Consider the following 23,819-nt stretch of genomic DNA (forward strand, 5'->3'; position numbering starts at 1 on the left):
CTTTTTAAACTATTACTTTACACCCATGTTAGTATGAAAGTTCCAGGATGTAATGGATGTTCATTTTTTTAGGTTGATGCTCAATGAATAAAATTAATTCTTCTGTGTCGTGCGCTTACTTTCTTATTCCAATGTAGATCATTTCATGCTATGTATTTACCTTCATCCATGATCAAAAGATATGACGCATTCGTAACAAGATAGAAAAACTTCTTTATTACTGTTCGGCACTAGCGCGGAACGTGGCAGCAAGCTGTAGGTAGGGAACTGTGGAATTTAAGAAGCCGAAACAGGGTGGTGTGGCGCAGCAGCAGCATCTCAGCACGGTGGGTTTGGAAGGCCGAAAGAGTCGCGCCCCCGAATGTGTCCAGCTGTGGCGTCCAGGAAAGGCCACCAGCTCAGTCCAGCTCTGGCGTAGAGTCACTGTCGCGGTCCAGATCCAGCTCTACATCGTCAAAATCTGTGTCGCGCTCACCCTCGCCTCTGCCCTCATCTTCTTCTTCCTCTTCCTCATCCATCGCATCCATCGGTTCTTCCGGGTCACTTTCTTCCTCGCTTCCCTGCGGACAAGACTGCCACTGAGTGCTCTACTAGTCTGTGAGGGTCAAGGGACAAATGGGAGCTGTGTATATAAGTCATAGTTTTTAATACTGGAGAGAAAGTAGAACAATGTGACCCTAGGCCATAGAAGTACAGAATGTCCAAGAAGTACCCGTACCTCTTCAAAAAATGTGACACAAAACATTTGCCTCTGTCGTTCAGTCAAATATCAGTCTCCAATGAAATCCATTATCAAAAGAATACTTGAAGTTCAGTTGCTGTGGACAATACTGCACGGCCACATAAAAGAAAGAAACAAACAAACTTGAAAATGAATGGCCTTTCACCAATGCTTGTGAATGAATTATGTGACAACATGGAGCAATGAGTTGCAGCTCACCATGTTTTGCTACCCTACTTCCCAAATGACACGCCTTGCTGATGAGAGTGCAATGTACCGCAGTTCGTGCAGGAGGAATGTGATTTTCTAGTCTAAGGAAAATCTCCATTACCCGCAAGAATGGGAAAAGAAGCAGCCTCATGTTATGATATGGGCTGGGATGTCATCAATATACCTGATTGGACTTTACCACACCAGACAGTTCTACAGGAATAATCAAGTCACATGTTGTCCAATGTCGGCACAAATGTAATGAAGCATTGCGCAAAAGTGGTGACAAATCGTTTCAAAACATAACTTTTGAGATACTTCCCAAGATATCAAGGATGACATGGAGACCCATAAATCCCTGTGTTTGGCATGATTATAGAAATACATACTCTCTGGAAAGGATGAGTTTAAATCACTGCGTTCACCCCGAACATCTAGTGTTAAAACTAGATGGTGCCTTAACTTACAAGCACTGGAGACATGAGACAAAAGGTATGCGCCAGGAACAACTTCATCCACACACTGACAAATGCCACATGGGGAGAGCAGCCCAGCATCCTCTGCACGTCTGCTCTTGTTCTGTGTTTCTCTGCTGCGGAGTATGCTGCTCCAGTCTGGAGCAACTCTGTACATCAAGTTTATGTGGCTCTCAATGAGATTAGCTGCATAATCACAGGGTACCAAAGATCGACTCCATTCAATAAGATTTTTCCACTCTTGGGAGTAACACCTCCAGATGTAGGAAGAAAGGTAGCAGTGTAGATTCAAAAGAAGAAAGGGCTCATGCTTTTCCGTCACGACTGACATACAGAAAAAGGTTCCTCCTTGCAAGAATTCCAATTCCAGCGTCAGCTGTAGCCCACCAAACTGAGCTGTGAAGAACAAAGCCCCTGGTGGATTACAGACAGCAAAAGAGAATCTGCAATCAGACTGTCATGTCCAGATCTGGACTTACGAGACCCTCAAAAGGTCATGAACAGGGGTCACAAGGTGAAGACTAATTTAAAGAAGTGGGGTATCTATGACGGTAAGCTCTGTGAATGTGAGGCAAAGCAAACTCTCGAACACTTGCCAATTTGCAGTAATCTGAATGAACCCTGTGACACGGAAGACTTGTTTCCAGCAAAGGGCTGTGCAATTCTGACTGCTGAACACTGGACTCAAAAGAGTGGAATTCTCTCAATCGTTAATTTTAAGATTATATTGTATTTTAGCGTTTTTTGGACTTAGATAAAATAAATATACGAGGGTAATCCCAAATATAAGGTCTTCTATTTTTATAAGTACGTAGACCTGTTTATTTTTACAATAGTTTACAGCTTGAACATTTAGCTATTTTTCGACATAGTCACCATTTCTATCGATGCATTTTTGTAGATGCCGTGGCAGATTTTGTATGCCCATGTTATACCAGCTCGCCGCAATGCTGTTCAGAAAGTTACGAACCTCTTCTGTCACCTTGTCGTCGGAGTTGAATCGCTGGGACCACAGTTAACGCTGACAGGTACTGTGAGACGCTGAAAAACTCAAACGGGCAATTGAGAACCGGAGAAGCGGAATGTTGAGCAAGGGCGTACACATTCTCCACGACAACGCTCGCCCACACACCGCTCGGCTAACCGTTGCTCTCCTGCAATAGTTTCAGAGGATCATAATCACCCACCCACCCTATAGTTCTGACTTGGCGCCCAGTGACTATCACCTGTTCCCTAGGTTAAAAGAACATTTGGCCGGAAAGCGATTCAACTCCGACGACGAGGTGAAAGAAGAGGTTCATAACGTTCTAAACAGCATGGCGGCGAGCTGGTATGACGTGGGCATACAAAAACTGCGCAGTGTCTACAAAAATGCATCGACAGAAATGGTGACTATGTCGAAAAACAGCTAAATGTTCACGCTGTAAATTGATGTAAACCATTGCAGAAATAAACAGGTCTATGTACTTATAAAAAAATAGGAGACTTTACTTTTGGGATTACCCTCGTATTAAGTATTCCAACATACAACATACTGTTTTGACCTTTGGGTATGGGGCCTTTTCAGACACATAGTATATAGGCTGTACATTCCCCTATTTCTGAGGAAATGAGCTTTGAAACCAACATCGAATCTATTTGATTGGTGGAATACGCCTGTGTCCCTATTAGTATGCACTATGAAAAGTGGAGTTGGCAGCTCTTATTTGCCAGAAATCAAGCATTACATTTATCAGCAGAAAAATGGTCTTGTCCGAGCACAAAAAGGTGAATATGCTACTTTTTAATTACTGAGAGAAAAATGGGGAACCTGCTGCCTCATTCCTCTTTTCACTTTCCTCACAATAACTTGAGCATGCGAACATGTTCACGCTCTTTTAACACAGAAAATGTTAAATCCTTTAACCTAGCTTCTCTCTGGAACCATTCATACACAGTATATCCCTCTCACTGCCACTCTGCGGCTTATATAAAAGGAATTCTGAAAATCAGTGAAGTTTTGACAGTTTATTTACATAACTCGATTCATTTATGTATTTTGAAAGACACAATAATAATAATTAGACATAATACAAGATAACTCAAAATCGTTTGCTTTACAGGTTTCTGCATTTTTTTCTCTTTGAGCGCCATTCATTTAAAAGAGTAAAAATGTTATTAGGAATGTCATACTGAATTTGCAGTCTTTCCAGTTTTATATAATATTTGGTAGTCATTCTAATAAGACCGTTTTAGTCAGTTTTTCGCTCCGAGCATATCTGAATACTCGCTAGAAGTGGGAAGACAAGTATTTGCATGTGAGGACAATTTCACACAACGATCGGCCGATCTACGTCCATTATTATGGCTGAGGGAATATCTGAAATGCAAGTAAATTTTGGACAGATTTTAGTTAAACTATTACAGAGCTTACCATTTCCAAAACAGCATGTAAATATTGAGTCCAGTTGATAACCGTATTTTATATTATATGACGATGGTGTTTCATGACATTTCAAATAATTCACATTTCCAAGTCATGACGGCCTTTATAGCTGTACAGAGCCATAACACTAGCGATGACCATAGAACCTTTACCACGTATTCACTGCCTAGTTAAAAATACATGTATGCCTCCGGCCGGATATTATGTCCATATTTTACGCGGGTAAGTACGGTAACTTTGATCGAAAAAGGTTTCAAGGTTCCACGAACACATCATCTCAGCAGCATACGGTAACAGTTTCGACGATTTGTCATGAATATAAATTACAGAAGCGGCCATCTCCACAAATGGCACTTTTTGTACCCAAAAATCATAGTTTTTCTGGTATCTCTTAATAATGGATACATATTTCCGAACACGAGAAAATGGCGTTTCAAGAAGAATGTCTGAAGATTGTACAGTTAAAATTTGAGCCGTTTGCTATGCGCAGTCCCATAGAGAGTGCAGCTTGTGCAAATGACAGTTGGCTAAACTGATCAGCTTGCCACCGACGTAGTAATGTTCAGAGTAGTTTCATAAATGCCTCGTAGAAGCTCTACATCTACATCTGTTCTGTGCAAACCACCGTGAGGAGCAAGGCAGAGGGTATTTCCCATTGTACCAGTTATTAGGGTTTCTTCCCACCCCATTCACGCATGGAGCACGGGAGGAATGGCTGTTTGAATACCTCTGTGCGAGCAGTAAGTGTTCTGATCTTCTCCTCAGGATCCATATGTGAACGATAAGTAGGGGATTGTAGTATATTCCTTGAGTCGTCATTTAAAGCCGATTCTTGAAACTTTGTTAACAGACTTCCTTGGAATATGTTACGTCTGTATCTTCAAGAGACTGTCAGTTTAGTTCCTTCAGTATCTCTGTGACACTCTCCCATGGACTAAAAAACCTGTGCCCGTTCGTGCTGAGCATCTTTGTATACGCTCAATATCCCATGTCAGTCGTACTGGGTATGGATCCCACGCACTTTAGCAAGATTCTGGGATGGGTCGCACAAGTGATTTGTAAGCAGTCTGCCTTGTAGACCAATTGCACTTCCTCAGTATTCTACCATTAAACTGAAAACTACCGACTACTTTACCCACGACTGAGCCTATGTGATCATTCCATTTCATATCCCTACAAAGTATTACACATAGATGTTTGTATGAGTTGGCCAATTCCAACAGCGACGCGTTGATATTATAGTAATGGGATACTACTTTTTTTCTTTTCCTGAAGTGTATAATTTTACATTTCTGAACATTGAGAGCAGGTTGCCAATATCTGCGCCACTTTGAAATGTTATCAAGATCTGACTGAATGTTTATGCAACTTCTTTCAAATGGTTCAAATGGCTCTGAGCACTCCGGGACTTAAATGCTGAGGTCATCAGTCCCCTATACTTAGAACTACTTAAACCTAACTAACCTAAGGACATCACACATATCCACGCCCGAGGCAGGATTCGAACCTGCGACCATAGCGGTCTCGCGGTTCCAGACTGTAGCGCCTAGAACCGCTCGGCTCAACTTCTTTCACATAGTACTTCATTACAGATAACTGCATCATCTGCCAAAAGCCTGATGTTGCTATTAATTTTGTCTGCAAGGTCATTAATGGAGCTCTTCCACTACCATTCTTGTAGGTGTGTGTGTGTGTGTGTGTGTGTGTGTGTGTGTGTGTGTGTGTGTCTGTTTGTGTGTGTGTGTGTGTGTGTGTGTGTGTGTGTGGTGTGTATGTGTGCGTGTGTGTGTGTGTGTGTGTGTGTGTGTGTGTGTGTGTGTGGTGTGTATGTGTGCGTGTGTGTGTGTGTGTGTGTGTGTGTGTGTGTGTGTGTGTGAAGGAAGATCGTATTTCCGAAATGAAACAGGTAAGAATCATTTTCCGGCTTTCTTAATGAAATTATGATACTCTGTTTCATAAGTTATTTACAGAGTACACGAGCAATAGCCTTTAATTCTTGACTGCATTTTGAAAGGCTGGCTTTCAGTCTATCATACCGCATCCACATGTTCTGCAAATATGACATGTCAACAGATATTCCTTTCTCATCCACGGTATAGATGGAATGAGTAAAAAAGTTTTTCTCTTTTACTACCTACTTCAAATTAAAAAAAAAAAAAAATCTGTCAGCTTGGGGTTTATTGAAACCTTATTCCTGCGTACACTGCATTTCTCTGTTGACTTTGCTGGGAATCATTGTTACTTTACGAAAGAGTGTGCATTTAATGTCCCCAAAGAGTGCGTGCGTATTCTGCAGGGCGCAACTGCAAATTTGTACCATCGTACGAGTGTTGTGGAGTCTGAAGGATAGATTTTGTTTCAGAATGACTTCAAATCATGTACGAAAATTGGACAGGAAGCTCATCTTTACTGAGGAGCTGCTTAATGAGGCCAGACAACTAATCGAAAACGGGAAAGCAAACCGAAGGTTGCCGCTGCTCTTAGTAAGAAAGAGTCTACTAGCAAAAGACAAAAAGCTGTGAACAGAGAACATAATTTTTGGTTTTTTGTTGTTAAACGTCCACTATACAAATACATAGGCTATGTTCAAAATATTATGGTTATGTGTTCCGTTTCCTTTTAGGACACTGCACGCAATGTCACTGGGACGTTTAAAAAAGATTTTCTCTGATGAGCTGGAAAACGAATTAGCAAACCACGTCTGGGACCTTGATGCTAAGTTCTATGGTATCAGCAGGAAGTAGGTCATGCAACTGGCATATGAGTACGTAGAGGCTAACAAGTTGGATTACCACTTCAATAAGGACTCAAAGACAACTGGACAGCACTGGGCCCACGATTTCTGCAAAGGGACCATCTTACACTTCAGACTCCAGAGAAGTGCAGTGTACGCAGGAATAATGTTTCAATGAAACGCAAACAGAGAGATTTAAAAAAAATTCGAAGCAGGTAGTAAAAAAAAAAGTTTCTGGCTCATCGTTTCTATAACTTGGATGAGACAGGAATATCTTCTGTTCCTAACAAGATCTCAAAGATCATAAGTCCAAAAGGAAAACGTTTAGTTGGGAAGGTTGTGTCAGTATAAAGAGGCCAAAGTATCACGGTTGTATGTGCAATGAAATTTGTCTTTCCCTTCATACCACCAGCCCTAATATTTCCATGAAAATGGATGAAGGCTGAGCTCTTAGAAGATGCTCCCTAAGAAACTCTCCCCATGATCTCAGACAGTGGTTTCAGAAACTCTAATTTTATTTATTTATTTGTTTATTTTATTTTTTGATCTCTTTGTTGATTAGCTAAATCACTTCTGTGTCCTCTTGATACTCGACAGTCACATGTAACATTGCAGTTTTTAAGCTGTTCTCTATTGTCGAGACATCACACAACTTTGTTATCCCTATCCGCACTTGTCAGTCATAAACTTCAGCCACTAAACCGAGGATTCTTTGGACCAATTAAAACTGCTTATGCATCTGCAGCTGACAAATGGATGCATTACCACCCTGGGACTGCAATCGTGCTGTGTGACTTCTACCTGGTATTTTGTAATGACTGTGAACGAGTTAGCACTCTGCAGAAGACATAGCATTCTTTAGGTGCAGCAGGATTAAACGCATTTAATCCCGATGTGTTTTCATAGGAGTAGTTTCTTCCATCTGATGTATTCGATCTACCCCAGGATGATCTATTTCCGAATTTTGGAGAAACAGAAGAACGGCAACCCCAAGAGGCAGATTTGAATAGCACCTCCAATGGCGACCCAGATAGAAGCTCTCCATTTGTGGCACGCGAGAACACAGCATAAATAACAGTGTATTCGGCAGAAATTTTGTCTTTACTGATAGCTAAACAAACGATAGTGAGGAGACAGTAAGCCAAACGATCAGAGGTTATAACACTCTCTCCATATGAAAGTTGTATTTTGGAGAGAAATACGAACAGAAAACACGCACCTTCTTATAGACATAATACTCGGAAGATATCCTGTTCCATAAAAAACAATGCTTCTTAGGAGGCATCCCGTTCCAGACGGATCACGCCTACTGCTCTTGAAGAGACACCAGTCAGGTCGGTTATTTTCTTTCCAGGACGTGATGAGCAGTATGAGGAGCCAATTCTAGAGGACCAGATCCACTGCATCAAGTGTGAGAGAGGGTGGCATGAACAGTGCTCTTCATTAGAGGATGGTATTGCATTCATTTGTGACATTTGCTAAATGCACATCATTTGAGGACATTTTGAGTACTCTTAAGCACGGGTGAACGAAAGAGGGCGCACTTCCCATTTTTTGTATTTTTGAGAAGTTTAATAAAAGTATTACCTCTCTGCTGCTGTTGTTTTCTAAACCTGTAGATATTGAGTTAATAAATAAAAACCTGTAATGCTTTTATTTTCCTGTTGATAATAGCCCAGATATTTAAGGTTATTCCTTAACTGAACAGTCTTAGGCACGGTTCTCCTATGGTATCTTTGAACTTCTGGATTTCAGTAACGGATAAATAATATCGAAAAAAAGTGTTTCGAAGTTTCTCCAGAATATGATCTTAGGAACAAACGACAAAAATTTCCACGGTCTACCATGAATAGAAATTGTAGAAGTGACCACTCCCAAAGCTAGTACTGTTGGAGCCCAAAAATTGTGGTTTTTAAGCGTTTTTTCTGTAACCGCCAATGAACTAATGGTACTTTTATAAGCCTCCTAAGGTCTAACCTAGACCACTCCTAAAGCAAAGGAATTAACTGTTTTGCTCAAGTTGCCTGGGTTGGAGGAAGTGTGTTATGTTTAAATTTTAATGCTATACTACAGGATAGCTACAGTACGCCCGCTCTTCCGATAAGTATAAAATGGTCGTTAGGCCAATGGCTAACCAAAGCACTTGACGCCTTGTCTTTGTGATGAACAGAACCCAAGATATGACCCCTGAAAAATAGCATGTGAGCACGACTTATTGGAACGTATTAGTACCGTGCACTGCTGTGTGTGGACTGAACATTTGAGAGACTACCTGTCGATAGTAAGAACATTGGACAAAAATTAGTCTCTCTTGGGGAACACCACTATTTAGCACTACTGCTAGCCTTGATCATTGCCTCAATTTGTCGAGGAACAGAGTCCACAAGTTTCTGTAGGTATACGTCTGAAACCACTTTCTACGCAAAGCTACCAACCTGTAACGATTTTGATTATGACGTTCTACTTTCTGTTCAAAATAGTTGCAGACAATTGCAGTAGAATTAAGATAAGGTAGTTTAGCAGGATGCTCGAGGTAGAATAGCATTTCCGAGTGTTCTAATGGACAGGTCCAAATTCTATAGCCCCTTTCTGCTATTCTGTCATGTCTCCACGTCGACTTTCATACTGCGTTGATTCTATATGACTGAATGTCACATACAGGCTATTCCATTTAAAATCAGCCAAAAAATTAGAAAACTGACGTCCTGCTTTTTAAAATCATTAACAATGTGTACATGTGTCACTTACTGTGAAAGTAAACAACTTTCATAAAGTTGTCTCTTAAATGCTTAGAAGTTTTCGAGTTATTTGCCGAACAGAACTATTTATTTGCTACGTAACTCAAGGACTTCAGACCAAATTTCGGTGAAATATTATTCAGTTTGCAGCTGAATATCTTGTTTATGGAGGTACGCAACAATAACATAATGATATAATACACTTTTTAAAAGCTGTTGTTTCACGAATTAAGCATAAACACAGTTTTCATTACGATTAAACTTACATGGGCTTGAACTTTTTTCATTGCACACTGATTTAAGTTTTAAATTTTATCGAAGCCTTGCCTGAAGTGTGAGAAAAATAGCTGATTTAAAAATATTTACGGTCGCTGCTGTTTGCCCCCGCCCCCTCCCCCCCATCGCCTCCCTCCCGCAAAAAATGGAAAGAGGCCTCGCAGCATTGTGTTGCGTAAAATGGTGTAGCAAAGCGTGTGTGATTTTCCGCTGTTTCTATTTACTTCTTATTTTTTCTGCAGCTCTCCATACCATAATAATGTTTACTAATACCGTTTTTAAATCAAATGCTGAACATTACGACATAATTTTTATTCCACTGAAAATTGTGTTTATCGGAAAAAAATATGAAACGCGAAGAAAATTACACATGGATAGATGCCACCTCAGACTACACAATATTACATTCATTTTTAACTTTATTAGCGAATCTTATTTTAAATAGTGTACGAGCTTCGAATCTCATAGTAGCGTGATCTTATTAAATTACAGTAACTTAGACACTTAAAAGGACCCACAAGCACTTATCTATCACAGCCGCTATTTTGCAAAATATATCAACTTAACGTCTACTTTATACGACTGAAAATTGAACCCCCACGAAAATTGCGAAGTTTCCTGCTGTCTGAACTGAAATGGAACAGCCTGTACAAATAACTTCTTTGCCATGACTTACGTCACCTGTGGAGAGTCGCTTGACTGTGTGGTAGCATTTTTACACCATTTTCAGCGCTCCTAGCGGCCAGTGTGATCTTTTAAGGGGTTGACTAATATTTAGTCCCGTGCATTTCTGTTGCGTTACAATTAATTTGTGCATAATTCTCACTATTAATAATACGGTTATCATTTTAACATTCTATCAAGTAAGAGCGTGAAACTTAAGTTTGAAACGTTATTTTTACATTTATTTCCGTACACAGTTTCCACAAGCTACAGAATTATATTTTCTTCGGCTACGTTGTGTGTCTTAAGGTTGAGGAAAACATGTGTATTTGGTAAATGAAACGTTTTATTTCCTTGCGTTTCCTCAAAAACGCAACATTTATTTGATGTTATTGAAAATGTCATACGCACTGAACCATCACGTCCGATTTTTAGGCGTAATAGGCGTTTATGTTTCATAACTTTCACTAAATCCAGTACAATTCTGAAATAATACAAACAAAATTCTGGATTACTGGGAGTAGGACTCACACACAGAAGGTTATGTACTAATTTAATTGTGTATACAGACAGTTCATCCACCCTAGGAATCGAACATCTCGACGACTTTTGACTCTTATCGATAGCGATTTCGGATAATAAATGACAAAAACATTATTTTTTCGTTTGATATAATCGCAACGGTTTTTTTTTCCTTTGCTTGAACTGTGAAATACTGCTTCTTGCCAAATTTCAAGATTCTAGGTTAATGGGAAGTACCCTATAGGTTTTAATGAGTGCGTTTACGAGTATCGAAATATGTGACATAAATGGCCGTATTTTTTGACAGCATTGATTTGGAAGATTCATTTTTTTTTGTGTCCCTAGGGGACCATAGAGCTCAATAAGTGACATAAACTTCAACTTGATAGTCTATACGTTAATGAGAAAAAGGGTTTTTAACATCTGGACAGGAGAATCGCACAGAGAAACATACAGACAGATAGATGGACAACAAAGTGATCCAGTAAGAGTTCTGTTTTTTTCTGACTGTGGTACGGAAACCTAACAAAAAACAAAATGTATTGGAAAACTGTCATTAAGAATAAAACTGTTGTAGAGAGTTAGATAATGTTGAAATTTATTGCCTTGTGGTATCAATACTATTCATTAGCACCAACCAATAGTTTAATGAATTCATCTTGAAAAATTTATTACAACTTTGTTTAACAGCCCCATGAAACTAAATATTATTTCCTTTCATATGTTTTTCTGTGCAAACAAGCTCTGCACATTACTTCACCAATATAACAAGCAAAAAGCCTGACTGAAAACACTACAATACAATAAATTTGGATGTTGATTTCCATGTAACGATCTCATAAGTTACCTGTCAACCTATCGTGTAAGGCTGTGCCAGGCTGCACCAACAAGCTTGAGCCTACTTTTGGCAAACGGTATTTTGACCAGCTGAGCTGTGGGAGCATGCAGCCCAGAGTGAACACAGATTCGGGTGATGCAAAGGAAGTGCGTATTATTTATTCAAATTTTCTTTTTTTCCATTATTGATCATATTTTCATTAGACAACATGGTAGTGGGACACGTTTTGGTGATTTCTATATAGGAGCTATCCAGCCAAATGTTATCTAAAATTTTAAATGTAGTCATTTCTATGCAAACTAACAAAATAATGAATTTAAAACATAGTGAAAATTATGCATGTTGACAAAATTTCTTATTTAATGTGATGTGGTTTGTGATACGATGTAGATGCCTACAGTGTTGCCTACAGTGATAGTGGTGAGTTCAATGTAAGTACAGAAATTGTGGATGTAAAGACAAGCAGGTACGTGCGTTACTCATGAGTATGGGAAAATGTGTGAGGTGGGAGCTAGGACGGAAAGGTTCGATGGTATGGTTGAGGTAATACGAGGCTGGGTGACATACTGGAACATCTTCGGAGGACTTGGGGGACCTATTAAGACATCCAGGTATCGGCACTTCTGGACAGAGAAGAGAGAGCCTGTTAAAGGTGCATTCAAACATGAAATGTAGTATATAGTGGATAGGGGAAGAATCTGTTCATATAAAGGGCTGGTGACAATTCAATAAGAGAGAGAGAGATAGAGAGAGAGAGAGAGAGAGATAGTGACGACACACCACGAAGGAATTTTTCGAATGGGACAGAAATCGGTAGACGTGATGTGCACGTACAGACAAAAATATGATTACAGTTTCAGAAAAAATTCGATGATTCGTTCAAGAGAAGGAGATTCGCAAATGGTGCAAGTCAGTAGTGTGTTGGTCCACCTCTGGCCCGTATGTAAGCAATTGTTCGGCTTGGTATTGATTGGTAAAGTCGTTGGATGTTCTGCCGAGGGATATCGTGCCAAATTATGTCCAATTGGCTCGTTAGATCGTAAAAATCACAAAGTTTTTGGAGGGCCCTGCCCATAATCCTCCATACGTTCTCAATAGGGGAGAGATCCAGCGGGTTTGCTGGCCAAGATAGGTTGTGTGTGGCAAGCATTATGTTACTGAAATGTAATCCCAGATTGGCTTGCCATGAATGTCAACAAAATGGGTCGTGGAATATCGTGGACACACCGCTATGCTGCAAACGTACTGTGTATGACATCGAACGAGGTCAGGCTATGGAAAAAAGTGCTTCGAACTGAGCCCCGATGACCAATGAAGACATGTCTGGAGAGATAATTTTCGAAAATGTTTTGGCCCAGTACCACATTTACAGTTATTATCAGAAGTACAACCGTATGGGGGTATTAAGCGAAAATTGTGACATTTTTCAATGGGACTTTTTGCTAAGCAGCGGGTTATCTTGGATGGAAAGTCATCAACATTATGTAGAAGTAACTCCGGGTGTGCCCCAAGGAACTGTTTTTGGACTCTTTCTGTTCATGTCTGTAATAATGATTTTGGGGTCAGTATCAATAGTAAATGCAGACTTTTTACAGATGCAGCTATCTGTAATGAATTACTATCTGAAGAAAACTTCACAAATGTTCAATCAGATCTAGATAAGACTTCGAAGAGGTCGAGAGATTGGCAACTTGCTTTAAATATTAAGAAACGAAAAAATGTAGTACCATATTGAAAGTTATCTGTTAGATCTATTATCCTGGGGGATAGTCAATAAGTCAAACACATTTTTTTAGCTTTGAAATACTCCTTTGCTGTTGTTTAAATCCCTCACGTCACCTTCCTTGCCTGTTGCCTTCGTGATTATGATGACCACCTAAATCTATTTTCAGGCAAGTGAATAACGACTTACAAGTAAACAGGTGTTTCTAACTGACTTGGTGGAGTGTGCGTAGCACAGAGACACATTGAGCAAGATCTGTTTTCGACTTGATAAATTATTGAAACTGATTACTATATGACCCCTCTCAAAATGCAAGTTGTGGTGTGGAAACAGCCTTGGGAATGTTAGTGATCCTTTGCATAAACAGTTAAATGCACTCGTAATTTACAATGATAATCATTTACTTCTTAAGACAAAGTTCAAAAGGTATTTTACAGTTACAATTAGAACATTTAGAATAGCAAGGAAATGGTCCCCCTATCGTGCAGTAGTCTAAGAATTAGTTCAAAATATCATAAATAGATTCATTTGGAAAGAACTAAGGTAATCGTTATTCTCTCGCATTCATCACAGATAAACATGGGAAACATGCCTTACTATTAATTACGGTTCATTACACCAGAACAGTGGAGAACGAGATTCGAAAATACCTCTGCCAATGAAACGATTCCTCTGCACTCACGAGTGCGGGGAGACTGCAACACTTATCTCCATTAGAAGCAGGTTTATATTATGTAACTGTGTATCTGTAATTACGAAGTGTGTATTCTTTGTTGATTAAGGTCATTGGTTTGTGGCAGGAAATTTAAAGTATTGTAATGTATATATGGAAAAGCTAAATGATGTTTAAAATAATGAAATTTTACAATATACGGTTATTTAGAAGAAAAACATTGTATATTGGAAGCTGGTTTGTACTTAGGGCACTTGTATTGTGAAATGTGAAAGATGTAGGAAGTCCCTCAACAACGGAAGTGGCTTGGCGCGATGTAAAGGGTGAAATCCGCTAAGATACGACACGGACGAAAGTGTGTGTTGAATGATCGTGACAGACGGTCATTGAAGAGAAGTGATACAATATCAGTTTATAGGTCCCCATTATAGTCTTCTCATATTAGAAATATAATTGGAATATTATTGCTACTAAGTAAATCTGCTATATTTCTTTAAATGGGATTGTAAAGAATGTAATTGTGATATTATTTGTTTTCTTTTATTCCTGGTTTTAACATGTCAGTTAAGATACAAGCCCCTCCATGTCCCACTTTAGTTCGGTGCTTCCTGCAATAACATTTCAGTACTGAGTCACGTAATGATCTTGATTATAGCTGTTATTATTATGAGTTGGGTACAATTTTGCTTTCTGTGACTACTGGTTTGTGCTTTATTGGTAACTACTGCTACCCTCAGCTTCGAATGCCCTGTGTCCGTTTGTTTCCTGTGTGCTGTTCAACGCTAATCTGAATGAAAGTTACATCAAAAACTAATATTTAGTTTTCTTAAAGATATAAGTTCTAATAAATGTGCCTAATTGGGCTGGCGACCATTCATTTTTTCATTCGTATACGAAATTTACTACTTTCATTAAACCCAAAGTTAAAGTCTGTTTAGTCTTTCTATTAATTACACTATATTCAAAATTACGGTCCGAGACCTGCATTCATTAGGCAAGCAAGCGGTCAAAATTTCCCAAATCCTCTCAGAGGGTAACATTAGCTTGTGTCACGGCAGGTTAGTGTTATACGTGGCTTTTCCTGTAACAGACTTAAGGTTAGGTAGTTAGAGAAGAGTGGCGTATCACGAAGCTAATGTTATAAGACATTAATTAAGTTTGAAGTGATCAATCAAGACCTCTCGCAACCATCCCAACTTTTTCGTCCTAGGCCAAACCTGTCTCCTTCTCTGCCGTGCCCGTCCCCATGAAACACAGAGAACACTACTTTTGTTCAAAAAGTAGGAGAGGAAACGACAGAGACTCCTTGAATTTGAAGTGCCCAACCATCTCCCCTTCCAGACTTCGCATTTTCTTTTCTGCTCAGGCTCTGTTCCTTCCTCTGCCGTGTCTGAAACGGCGTTGGCTAGAGAAACGGTCCATCTGCGTAAAACGTGTGGGGAAAGGGGGTCGCTGGGTTTGTAACTTACAAACACGTTATATCTCGTTCCTATCTCTGCATCCAAGCTACGTTAATCTTCAGATATCCATACAATCATTCATTGATAGTCATTCATTGAATGCAGATTAAAAGAAATTAAACTAGCATCCACAAGAATAAATAAAATAAAACACCTACCTTTGTACATATTCTCCTCCAATGTCTTAGCGCAGTCTTGCCAGGGTAAGAATTTAGCATTGCAAACTCGATAACAGGGCAATAAACATGATGCGCAAGTGAAAAAGTTAGTCAAGCCAACGGGTACGTTTGACTATTACAATAATATCGATGAGTCACAGTTGGTGTAGTTCAACTTACACAAATATCTATCTGTGATACTACGTAGGTATGCGAAATGAAATGATCACCTAGTCCAGTCCAGTCTTACCAATCACTCGTGCGACCCAGCCTGGAATACTGCTCAAGTGTGTAAGACCCGTGCCAAGTGGGACTAAACAAGAGGTATTGAACGTATACAGAAAAGTGCAGCACGAATGGTGACAGAATTGTTTGACCCACGGGAGAGCGTCACAGAGGTGTCGAATAAACTGAACTGGCAGACTCTAATAGACAGACAGGGCTTGGACGAAAGTATAGGACACCGCGAGAAATGTATACCCTTACATAAATACGGTAGCTAGCAAAGCTTGTAGGTTGAGCTGGTGTATTTGATCACGAACGGCACCTGTGCGATGTCTTCAATAAGTTCTAAGAGTCAGGTGTTCTCAGGGCACTGTCCTGTGTAGTTGTAAGTGCTTCGTGATGGAGCTGAGTAAATTAGAACGCGGACAAATTGTTGGTAGTAGTATGGTGAGTGCTTCCGTAACCCAAGGTACCCAAGTAGTTTGGTATTTCAAGAAGCAACGTATCGAAGATTTGTAACGCGTACAAGAAGGCGGTAAAACATCATCCGCTAAGATACACAACGGACGAAAGTGTGTGTTGAATGATCGTGACAGACGGTCATTGAAGAGAATTATGACGAAAAATAAGACGAGGACAGCTACAAACGTCACTGCAGAATTGAATGTCATACTCGCGAATCCAGTCAACACAAATACGATACTGCAGGAACTCCATAACAGGGAGTCACTCATCAGTTATTCAGTGGCAGTCATAGCAAAACATGGTACCGAAGCTATAAGACCTGAACCATAGGGCAACAGGAAAAAGCCATTTGGTCGGATGAGGCTCGTTTCACATCGTTTCCATCTTCTGAAGGCGTTTACGTTCCGAGAGTGAAACGTGGCGGGGTTTCGGCAACGCTTCGGGCAGCCGTATCGTGGTTTTCCATGGGCCCCGTGGTTACTCTGCAGGGACGCATTACTGCCAAGGATTTTGTAAGGATTTTGGCTGATTAGGTCCATCCCATGGTACAATGTTTGTTCCTCAATGGTGATGCTGTTTTTCAGGAAGACAGAGCCCCTGTTCACTTAGCTCACATCATCCAGGACTGACTTATTTCACCTAGCCACCACGGTCATCAGATCTCAATATCATGAGACTTTGGGGCCTGCTTTCGAGAGAACAGTTCGTGATCGCTATCCACCTCCATTATCGTTACCTAAATTTGCCACTATTTTGCAGGAAGAATACTATAAGATTCCATTGTAAATCATGCAGGATCCGTATGCATCCACTCCTAGACGATCGGAAGACGTTTTGAGTGCCAACTGTTTACCTACACCGTATTAGGCATGATAATGTGTTGTATTTTTAGTGTTTCCATATCTTTGGACACCACGTAAACTACCCCGAGAAAGCCTACTTACAAAATTTCAAGAACCAGCCTTAAATTATTGTGTGTATATGCTAAAATACCCTAATGTATCTCTTCCGAAGGTATCATGGGGACAATGTTTGATTAATTACATTATTCTTTATTGTATTTCAATTCCACATTGGGGCGGACTGACAGCAGCATATGCTCTGCTCTTCAGCCAAAAGACATAGAACAAACAATAGAAGACATTTAAAAATATACAAAAGGGAAAACATGGTGAACATAGATACAAAAAAAGGGGGAACATCATGGAAGACAATAGGTAAAAAAAAGGGGCGACTGTAAAATGGAGATAAAAACCGTAAAAAAGTAGCTCACACAAAAAACCACACACTGGGACAATTAAAAGAACACAAGGCACAGTTGACCGGAGCATAAAAGTATCGACAGATGGCGTTGCACATAACAAACACTGACAGTGACACTAAGTACAATGCCAGCACACAGTTAAAGTCACACCTCTCGACGCTCAGGAGAAACAGCACTAAACACTACACTGACGTGGCACACTGACGATGATCAAAACGGAGGATCTGCCAGGTGCAAGGAGATGAGAAAGACCGGAAGAAGGGAGGGAGGGAGGGGAAGAGAGGGGGGAGATGGGTGGGGGGCGCACTGAAGAGGGCCTGGTAGGGAGGGATGTGGGAAGGAAAGAGGCAAGGATGGGGTTCAGGGTCTCAGGGGGGGAAGGAGGAAAATCCGCTCTGGGAGAAGGAGGGGAGAGGAAAAAGGGCCCCTGGGGAGGAGGGGGACAAGGCCAGGTTATAGTTGGAAGGAAGGGTAGATGTCACGGTGAAGATCATCATCTGGGAGGGGGAGGCGCTGGAAATTGCCCTGATGAAGGAGATGGAGGGTGTGGAGGTGGAGAGAGGGAAGGGTACAGCAATAGAGGTGTGGCAACAGATGAGGGGTGGAGAGGAAGGAGGAAACCAGAGGGTGGGAGGGATCAAGCCTGCTGACAATGTAAAGGATGGGGAGATGTTGGAGGAACAGGGGGAGGGGGGGGGGAAGGGCATGAGTTCATACAGGACTCGTGTGGGGGAAGGAAGGCAGATATGGAAGGCAAGGCGGAGCGCATAGCGTTTCAGGTTTTGGAGGGCCTTGTAAAAGCGGGTGGGTGCGGAGATCCTGGCAATGGTGGCATAACAGACGATAGGATGGATGAGGGATTTGTAGGTGTGGAGGATGGTAGAAGGATGCAATCCCCATGTCCGGCCAGACAGGAGTTTAAGAAGGCAGAGGAGGGAATGGGCTTTCTGCTGAATGGTCTGGAGGTGTGATTAATTACAGCGCGCACAGGCATTTAAACGTCAGTCTTCCCGCCGTCCATACGAGAATGGAACTGGTGAAAAGCCCTAATGACTGGTAAAATGTGGCATACCATCTGCCGTGCACTTCGCAGTGATCTGCAGAGTACGGGTGTACAGTAGATGCAGTTAGGCGACGCGCCAGTTTACCTGCTGGTCTCCCGGCGGCACCAGCTGCGACCCGGAATCTGCGTCGTGCGCCACGTCGGCCACCAGCAGCGCCGGTACCACCACCACCTCGGGCAGCACAATGTTGTTGTTCACTGCGTTGTTGTTGTTTTCGTCCGTCTGCATCGCTTCCGCCTCCTGTCGAGGAAATACTTGTCAAGACTTTTACTGGATGCGTGATAGGAACTAACAATAAAGATGAGGACAGGCGGTGGAAACTCACGTGCTGAGTCCAGTAGGCGCGGTCTGTGTGTTGTGCAGAGGTCAGTATGGTGTACCAGAACCTCGGAAATATTGAACCTACCGATACCACCCATCTGCTTTGACCAATACTAATAAAACTGGCGGAAATAAACCTCTCATGAAATCCAAAATGTGTACAATAGGCGTCACAAGAAGCTTTATAGACTGGCGTGTAAACGTAAGGATGAAACTTACTTCCGCAAGATGAACCCCTACCACATAACGCAGCTGACAGCAGGTTGCACCAAACTTAGAAAGAACTGCAACAGTGCAGTACAGATGGAAACTGAAAGAAATATGCAATGAGACGAACAGCAATAACACTTTCTTCGAAGACAATAATTAGACTAAAATCACCTCGATTCACGATGGTCCTCAGACCATTTCAAAAGACGTGATATGTTTCTTAATAGGGAGTGTGATCAGCATACGGCAACGCTTGCTCTACAAGGTCCTCTTTTGCTGGCCATATGGTTGCTAAGGAATTATTGTAGGAGGACATTCTGTTCCTCTATCAGTGGTGTTGACAATTACTGGGCGGTCGTTGGTGCACGTAGGTGTGCTGCGGTAGGTGTCACCAACGGACCCTACACGTGCTGGATGGCATTTAAGTCGGGGGAGCAGCCAGACCAGTCCATTTGTCGAGTATACCCTCGTTCCAAGAGCTCCTCCACCTCCGCATTTTGACGCGGTCTTCATGGTCTTCCATAAAAATGAAGTCAGCACCGAATGCACCCCTGAAAAACAGCACGTTCGGGAGATGTACGAGGGGCGTTTGAAAAGTCCGTGCAAAGTCCGAGAGATGGCACCACCGGCGCTTATCGAGGTCATGTTTAGTTATCAGCATCTTTGGAAAGAACGCACACCAAGTTCCAGCCATATGGGTCTATTTATTTGTGTTTAGCATTCGTGTGAATCAAGGAAGTCGAGTGATTATCAAAAAACGGACGAAGAAGAACTTCGTGTGGTGATTAAACATTACTTTATGAAAGGAAAAACGCCCCAAGAGACTACAGAGAAGCTTGACAAACATTACGGCGACTCTGCACCTTCGATTAAAACAGTTTATAAGTGGTTTTAAAATTTTAGGAGTGGCCATATGGGCACAAGTTTTGCTGAACGTTCCGGACGCCCTGTGCAGGTTACGACTCCAGAAATCACTGATAAAATCCATGATATGGTCATGGATGACAGAAGAATAAAGGTGCTTGAGATTGCTAGTGCTGTGGGCACCTCTAATGAACGGGTACATAATATTTTGCATAAACATTTGGACATGAGAGAGCTATCCGCAAGATGGGTTCCGCGATTGCTCATGCTTGACCAAAAGCGGAATCGTGTGAAGTGTTGCAAGGATGGATTGCAGCTGTTCAGGAAGAATCCACAGGACTTTAAGCGTCGTTTCGTCACTGTGGATGAAACATAGATACATTACTATACTCCTGAGACCAAACAACAATCTAAACAATTGGTTACCAAGGTAGAATCTGCACAAAAAAAAGGCAAAGACTAATCCTTCGGCTGGAAAGGTTATGGCGACTGTCTTTTGGGATTTTCAAGGGTTAATCCTCATCGACTATCTGGAAAAGGGTAAAAATATTACAGGTGCATATTATTCATCGTTATTGGACCGTCTGAAAACCGAGCTGCAAGAAAAACGCCGGCGATTGGACCGCAAAAAAGTCCTTTTCCATCACGACAATGCACCAGCACACACCTCAGTAGTTGCGGTCGCAAATAGGATTCCAATTCGTTTCACCTCTCCCCTACTCTCCAGACTTGGCTCCCTCAGACTACTACTTGTTCCCCGATTTGAAGAAATGGCTGGTGAGACAAAGATTTTATTCAAACGAGGATGTGATTGCAGCAACTAATAGCTATTTTGCAGACTTGGCCAATTCCTATTATTCGGAAGGGATCAACAAATTAGAACAGCGTTGGACGAAGTGTATAAGTCTAAAAGGAGACTAAAATGTTTACCACAAACACATAAGTAGTATTTATTTTTACACGGACTTTTCAAACGCCCCTCGGACAGTGTCACTCTTTGACCACCGAGAATATCGTGTTCAAACGTTTGTAGGTCAGTACCACGACCATGCAACATTATGCCTCCCTCTTTTCAGAGATGCGTTCGTCACTGACTTAGTTTTTATGGTTGGCAATACGCGCCCGAGTACGTGGAAGCGGTCTTGGAACGAGTGGGTATTCGGCGAATGGACTGGTCTTTTCGTTAATCCCGTAGAGTACGTGTGGAACGCCTTGAGGTTATGCACTGGAGCACGTCGACATGCACTACCCAGCTCTCCTTACCAACCATGTGGCCAACATGGGAGCACGTTCCAGAGCTTGCAGTGCCGTTCGTAATGACCACAAAGCGTAATAAGAACCAGACCTCGACCTTTTTAATGTCCAGAGGAGCACCACAAATAGCAGTGACTGGAGTGTAAATTTTGTCTTTCAATAAAAGTATGATTTTTGTTCATCTCGTTACGTATTTCTTTCAGTTACCTTCTGCACAACACTGTGACAGTTCTTTCTATGTGTGGTCCAAGTTTCATTGAGATATACTACTTGGCAGGGACATATCATGCGGTAGTTACTTTCTTCCCTGAGTTTTTCACGCAAATGTAGTGACTCTCATAACATCATCACATCCGTTGTCTTCACCTACTCACAACCTGTTTCCTTCCAATCTAACCCAGACCCCGGGTTATATTCAGATCAGTCTGTCACTGCAATTAAAACAGATGCAAAACAAATATTTCGGTGCTCATTTCTGTCGCTGCGCGGGTGTGAACTGATACTCCACAAGATCATTACATCGCGGATCAAAGACGAATCCGGTGTCGGGAGGATGAACCCACAGCTATGTAGCGCTATCGTGCATAGTACCGATAGGGGCAGTGCCTGAGGTATGCGCCTTAAAATGTCCTAGTCAGCTACACATTTGTGAATAGTACGAGTTCTTGCACCGATACTTTCATAATGAAAATACTGTCATAATTAGACGTTGCTGCACATATCCTGACAGTCCATCAGGAGGCGTCCACGGCTATCTGCCGTTGCTAATTGAGTCGATGTATTTCTTTGAAGGTGAAAGTTTTTTGTTTCTGGTGGTTTTGTTTGCACTTCTGCCTTTATCAATACTGTCGCGGTATCCAAGATCGAAATAGTCAAACGAAACAGAAATTCCAATGCGAAAAAGAAGGAACTATTGCTTATGTATTGAGTAAAATTCCAGCTAAAGGAGTGGAGTACCGCTTATAAAAATCTATAAACAGTGTTCGTGATAAAGACACTGGTGTATGTGTCAGGTTTGCGATGGGTTACGCACAACTGCAAATATGATCTTCACACGATATAAACTATTTGGTCAGCAGTAGAATCAAGTAAGATAAAAATTCCATAGTGATGGAAAGTATATTTATTTATTTACTTAATTGTTTATGAATTTATTTCACCTGAGCAAGATTAGGAGGACTTTCAGATCCTCTCTTACGTTCAACCAGACACTGATGAGTCAAAACTACAATTTGCGTACTATAGGGTCGTTATACAGAGCGGAACGGGTGTGGGTGCTGGTATTTTTATACGTGATACCTTAACATGTGGGTACACACATGAGTGTGTTGGTTGTTTTGCCTCTGTATCAAACAGTCTTCCAACAAACACGTCACAAACTTTAGGACCCGATGTTTTCTCCACAGTCGTCGCTACACCACTAAGAAGTCTACGCCCATTAGTACATACTAGCCGTTTTGCGTCCATGTATCCACGTTTCAGTACCTGAGCTGCTGCCTAGTGGACAATCAGCGTTAATGGCTTGCTCTCTCCACATGTACTTGGAGGTTCTAACCAACCAAAAAACATACGACATGTAGTAGTTACAATTATTAGTCTGCAGTTGACGTAAATACTGATGTAATATTGTTCAGTACACCCTCGTCAGTCACCAACACAAATATCTCCACTTACACCCATTACACCCTGTATAATGGTGAAAATAATACAGGGTGATTCAAAAAGAATACCACAACTTTAAAAATGTGTATTTAATGAAAGAAACATAATATAACTTTCTGTTATACATCATTACAAAGGGTATTTAAAAAGGTTTTTTTTCATTCAAAAACAAGTTCAGAGATGTTCAATATGGCCCCCTCCAGACACTCGAGCAATATCCACCCGATACTCCAACTCGTTCCACACTCTCTGTAGCATATCAGGCGTAACAGTTTGGATAGCTGCTGTTATTTCTCGTTTCAAATCATCAATGGTGGCTGGGAGAGGTGGCCGAAACACCATATCCTTAACATACCCCCATAAGAAAAAATCGCAGGGGGTAAGATCAGGGCTTCTTGGAGGCCAGTGATGAAGTGCTCTGTCACGGGCTGCCTGGCGGCCGATCCATCGCCTCGGGTAGTTGACGTTCAGGTAGTTACGGACAGATAAGTGCCAATGTGGTGGCGCTCCATCCTGCTGAAATACGAATTGTTGTGCTTCTTGTTCGAGCTGAGGGAACAGCCAATTCTCTAACATCTCCAGATACTGTAGTCCAGTTACAGTAGCACCTTCGAAGAAAAAGGGACCAAAAACTTTATTGGCTGAAATGGCACAGAAAACGTTCACCTTAGGCGAGTCACGTTCATACTGAGTTGTTTCCCGCGGATTCTCAGTGCCCCATATACAGACATTGTGACGGTTGACTTTCGTCGATTCACTTCTGCCGTACTCAATAACACAAAAAGCTTTCTGTTGAGCGGTCGCCATCTTAGCATCAACTGACGCTGACGCCTAGTCAACAGCGCCTCAAGCGAACAAATGTACAACTAAATG

General features: G+C 41.5%; 1 protein-coding gene across 1 annotated transcript in view; it reads right to left on the bottom strand.

Moving 5' to 3' along the window:
• Positions 1-398: 398 nt before the first annotated feature.
• Positions 399-23,819, bottom strand: part of LOC126456089 (kelch-like protein 10) — a 189,703-nt gene continuing 166,282 nt past the window's right edge. Inside the window, exons 12-13 of the mRNA XM_050091845.1 lie at positions 18,720-18,875; positions 399-560 (exon numbers count right to left, since the gene is read on the bottom strand). Of these exons, the coding sequence (XP_049947802.1) occupies positions 399-560; positions 18,720-18,875 (318 nt within the window). The remainder of the gene's footprint in view (positions 561-18,719; positions 18,876-23,819) is intronic.

Source organism: Schistocerca serialis, chromosome 2, assembly GCF_023864345.2.
Source record: "Schistocerca serialis cubense isolate TAMUIC-IGC-003099 chromosome 2, iqSchSeri2.2, whole genome shotgun sequence".
In the NCBI taxonomy this organism is placed as follows: Eukaryota; Metazoa; Arthropoda; class Insecta; order Orthoptera; family Acrididae; genus Schistocerca; species Schistocerca serialis.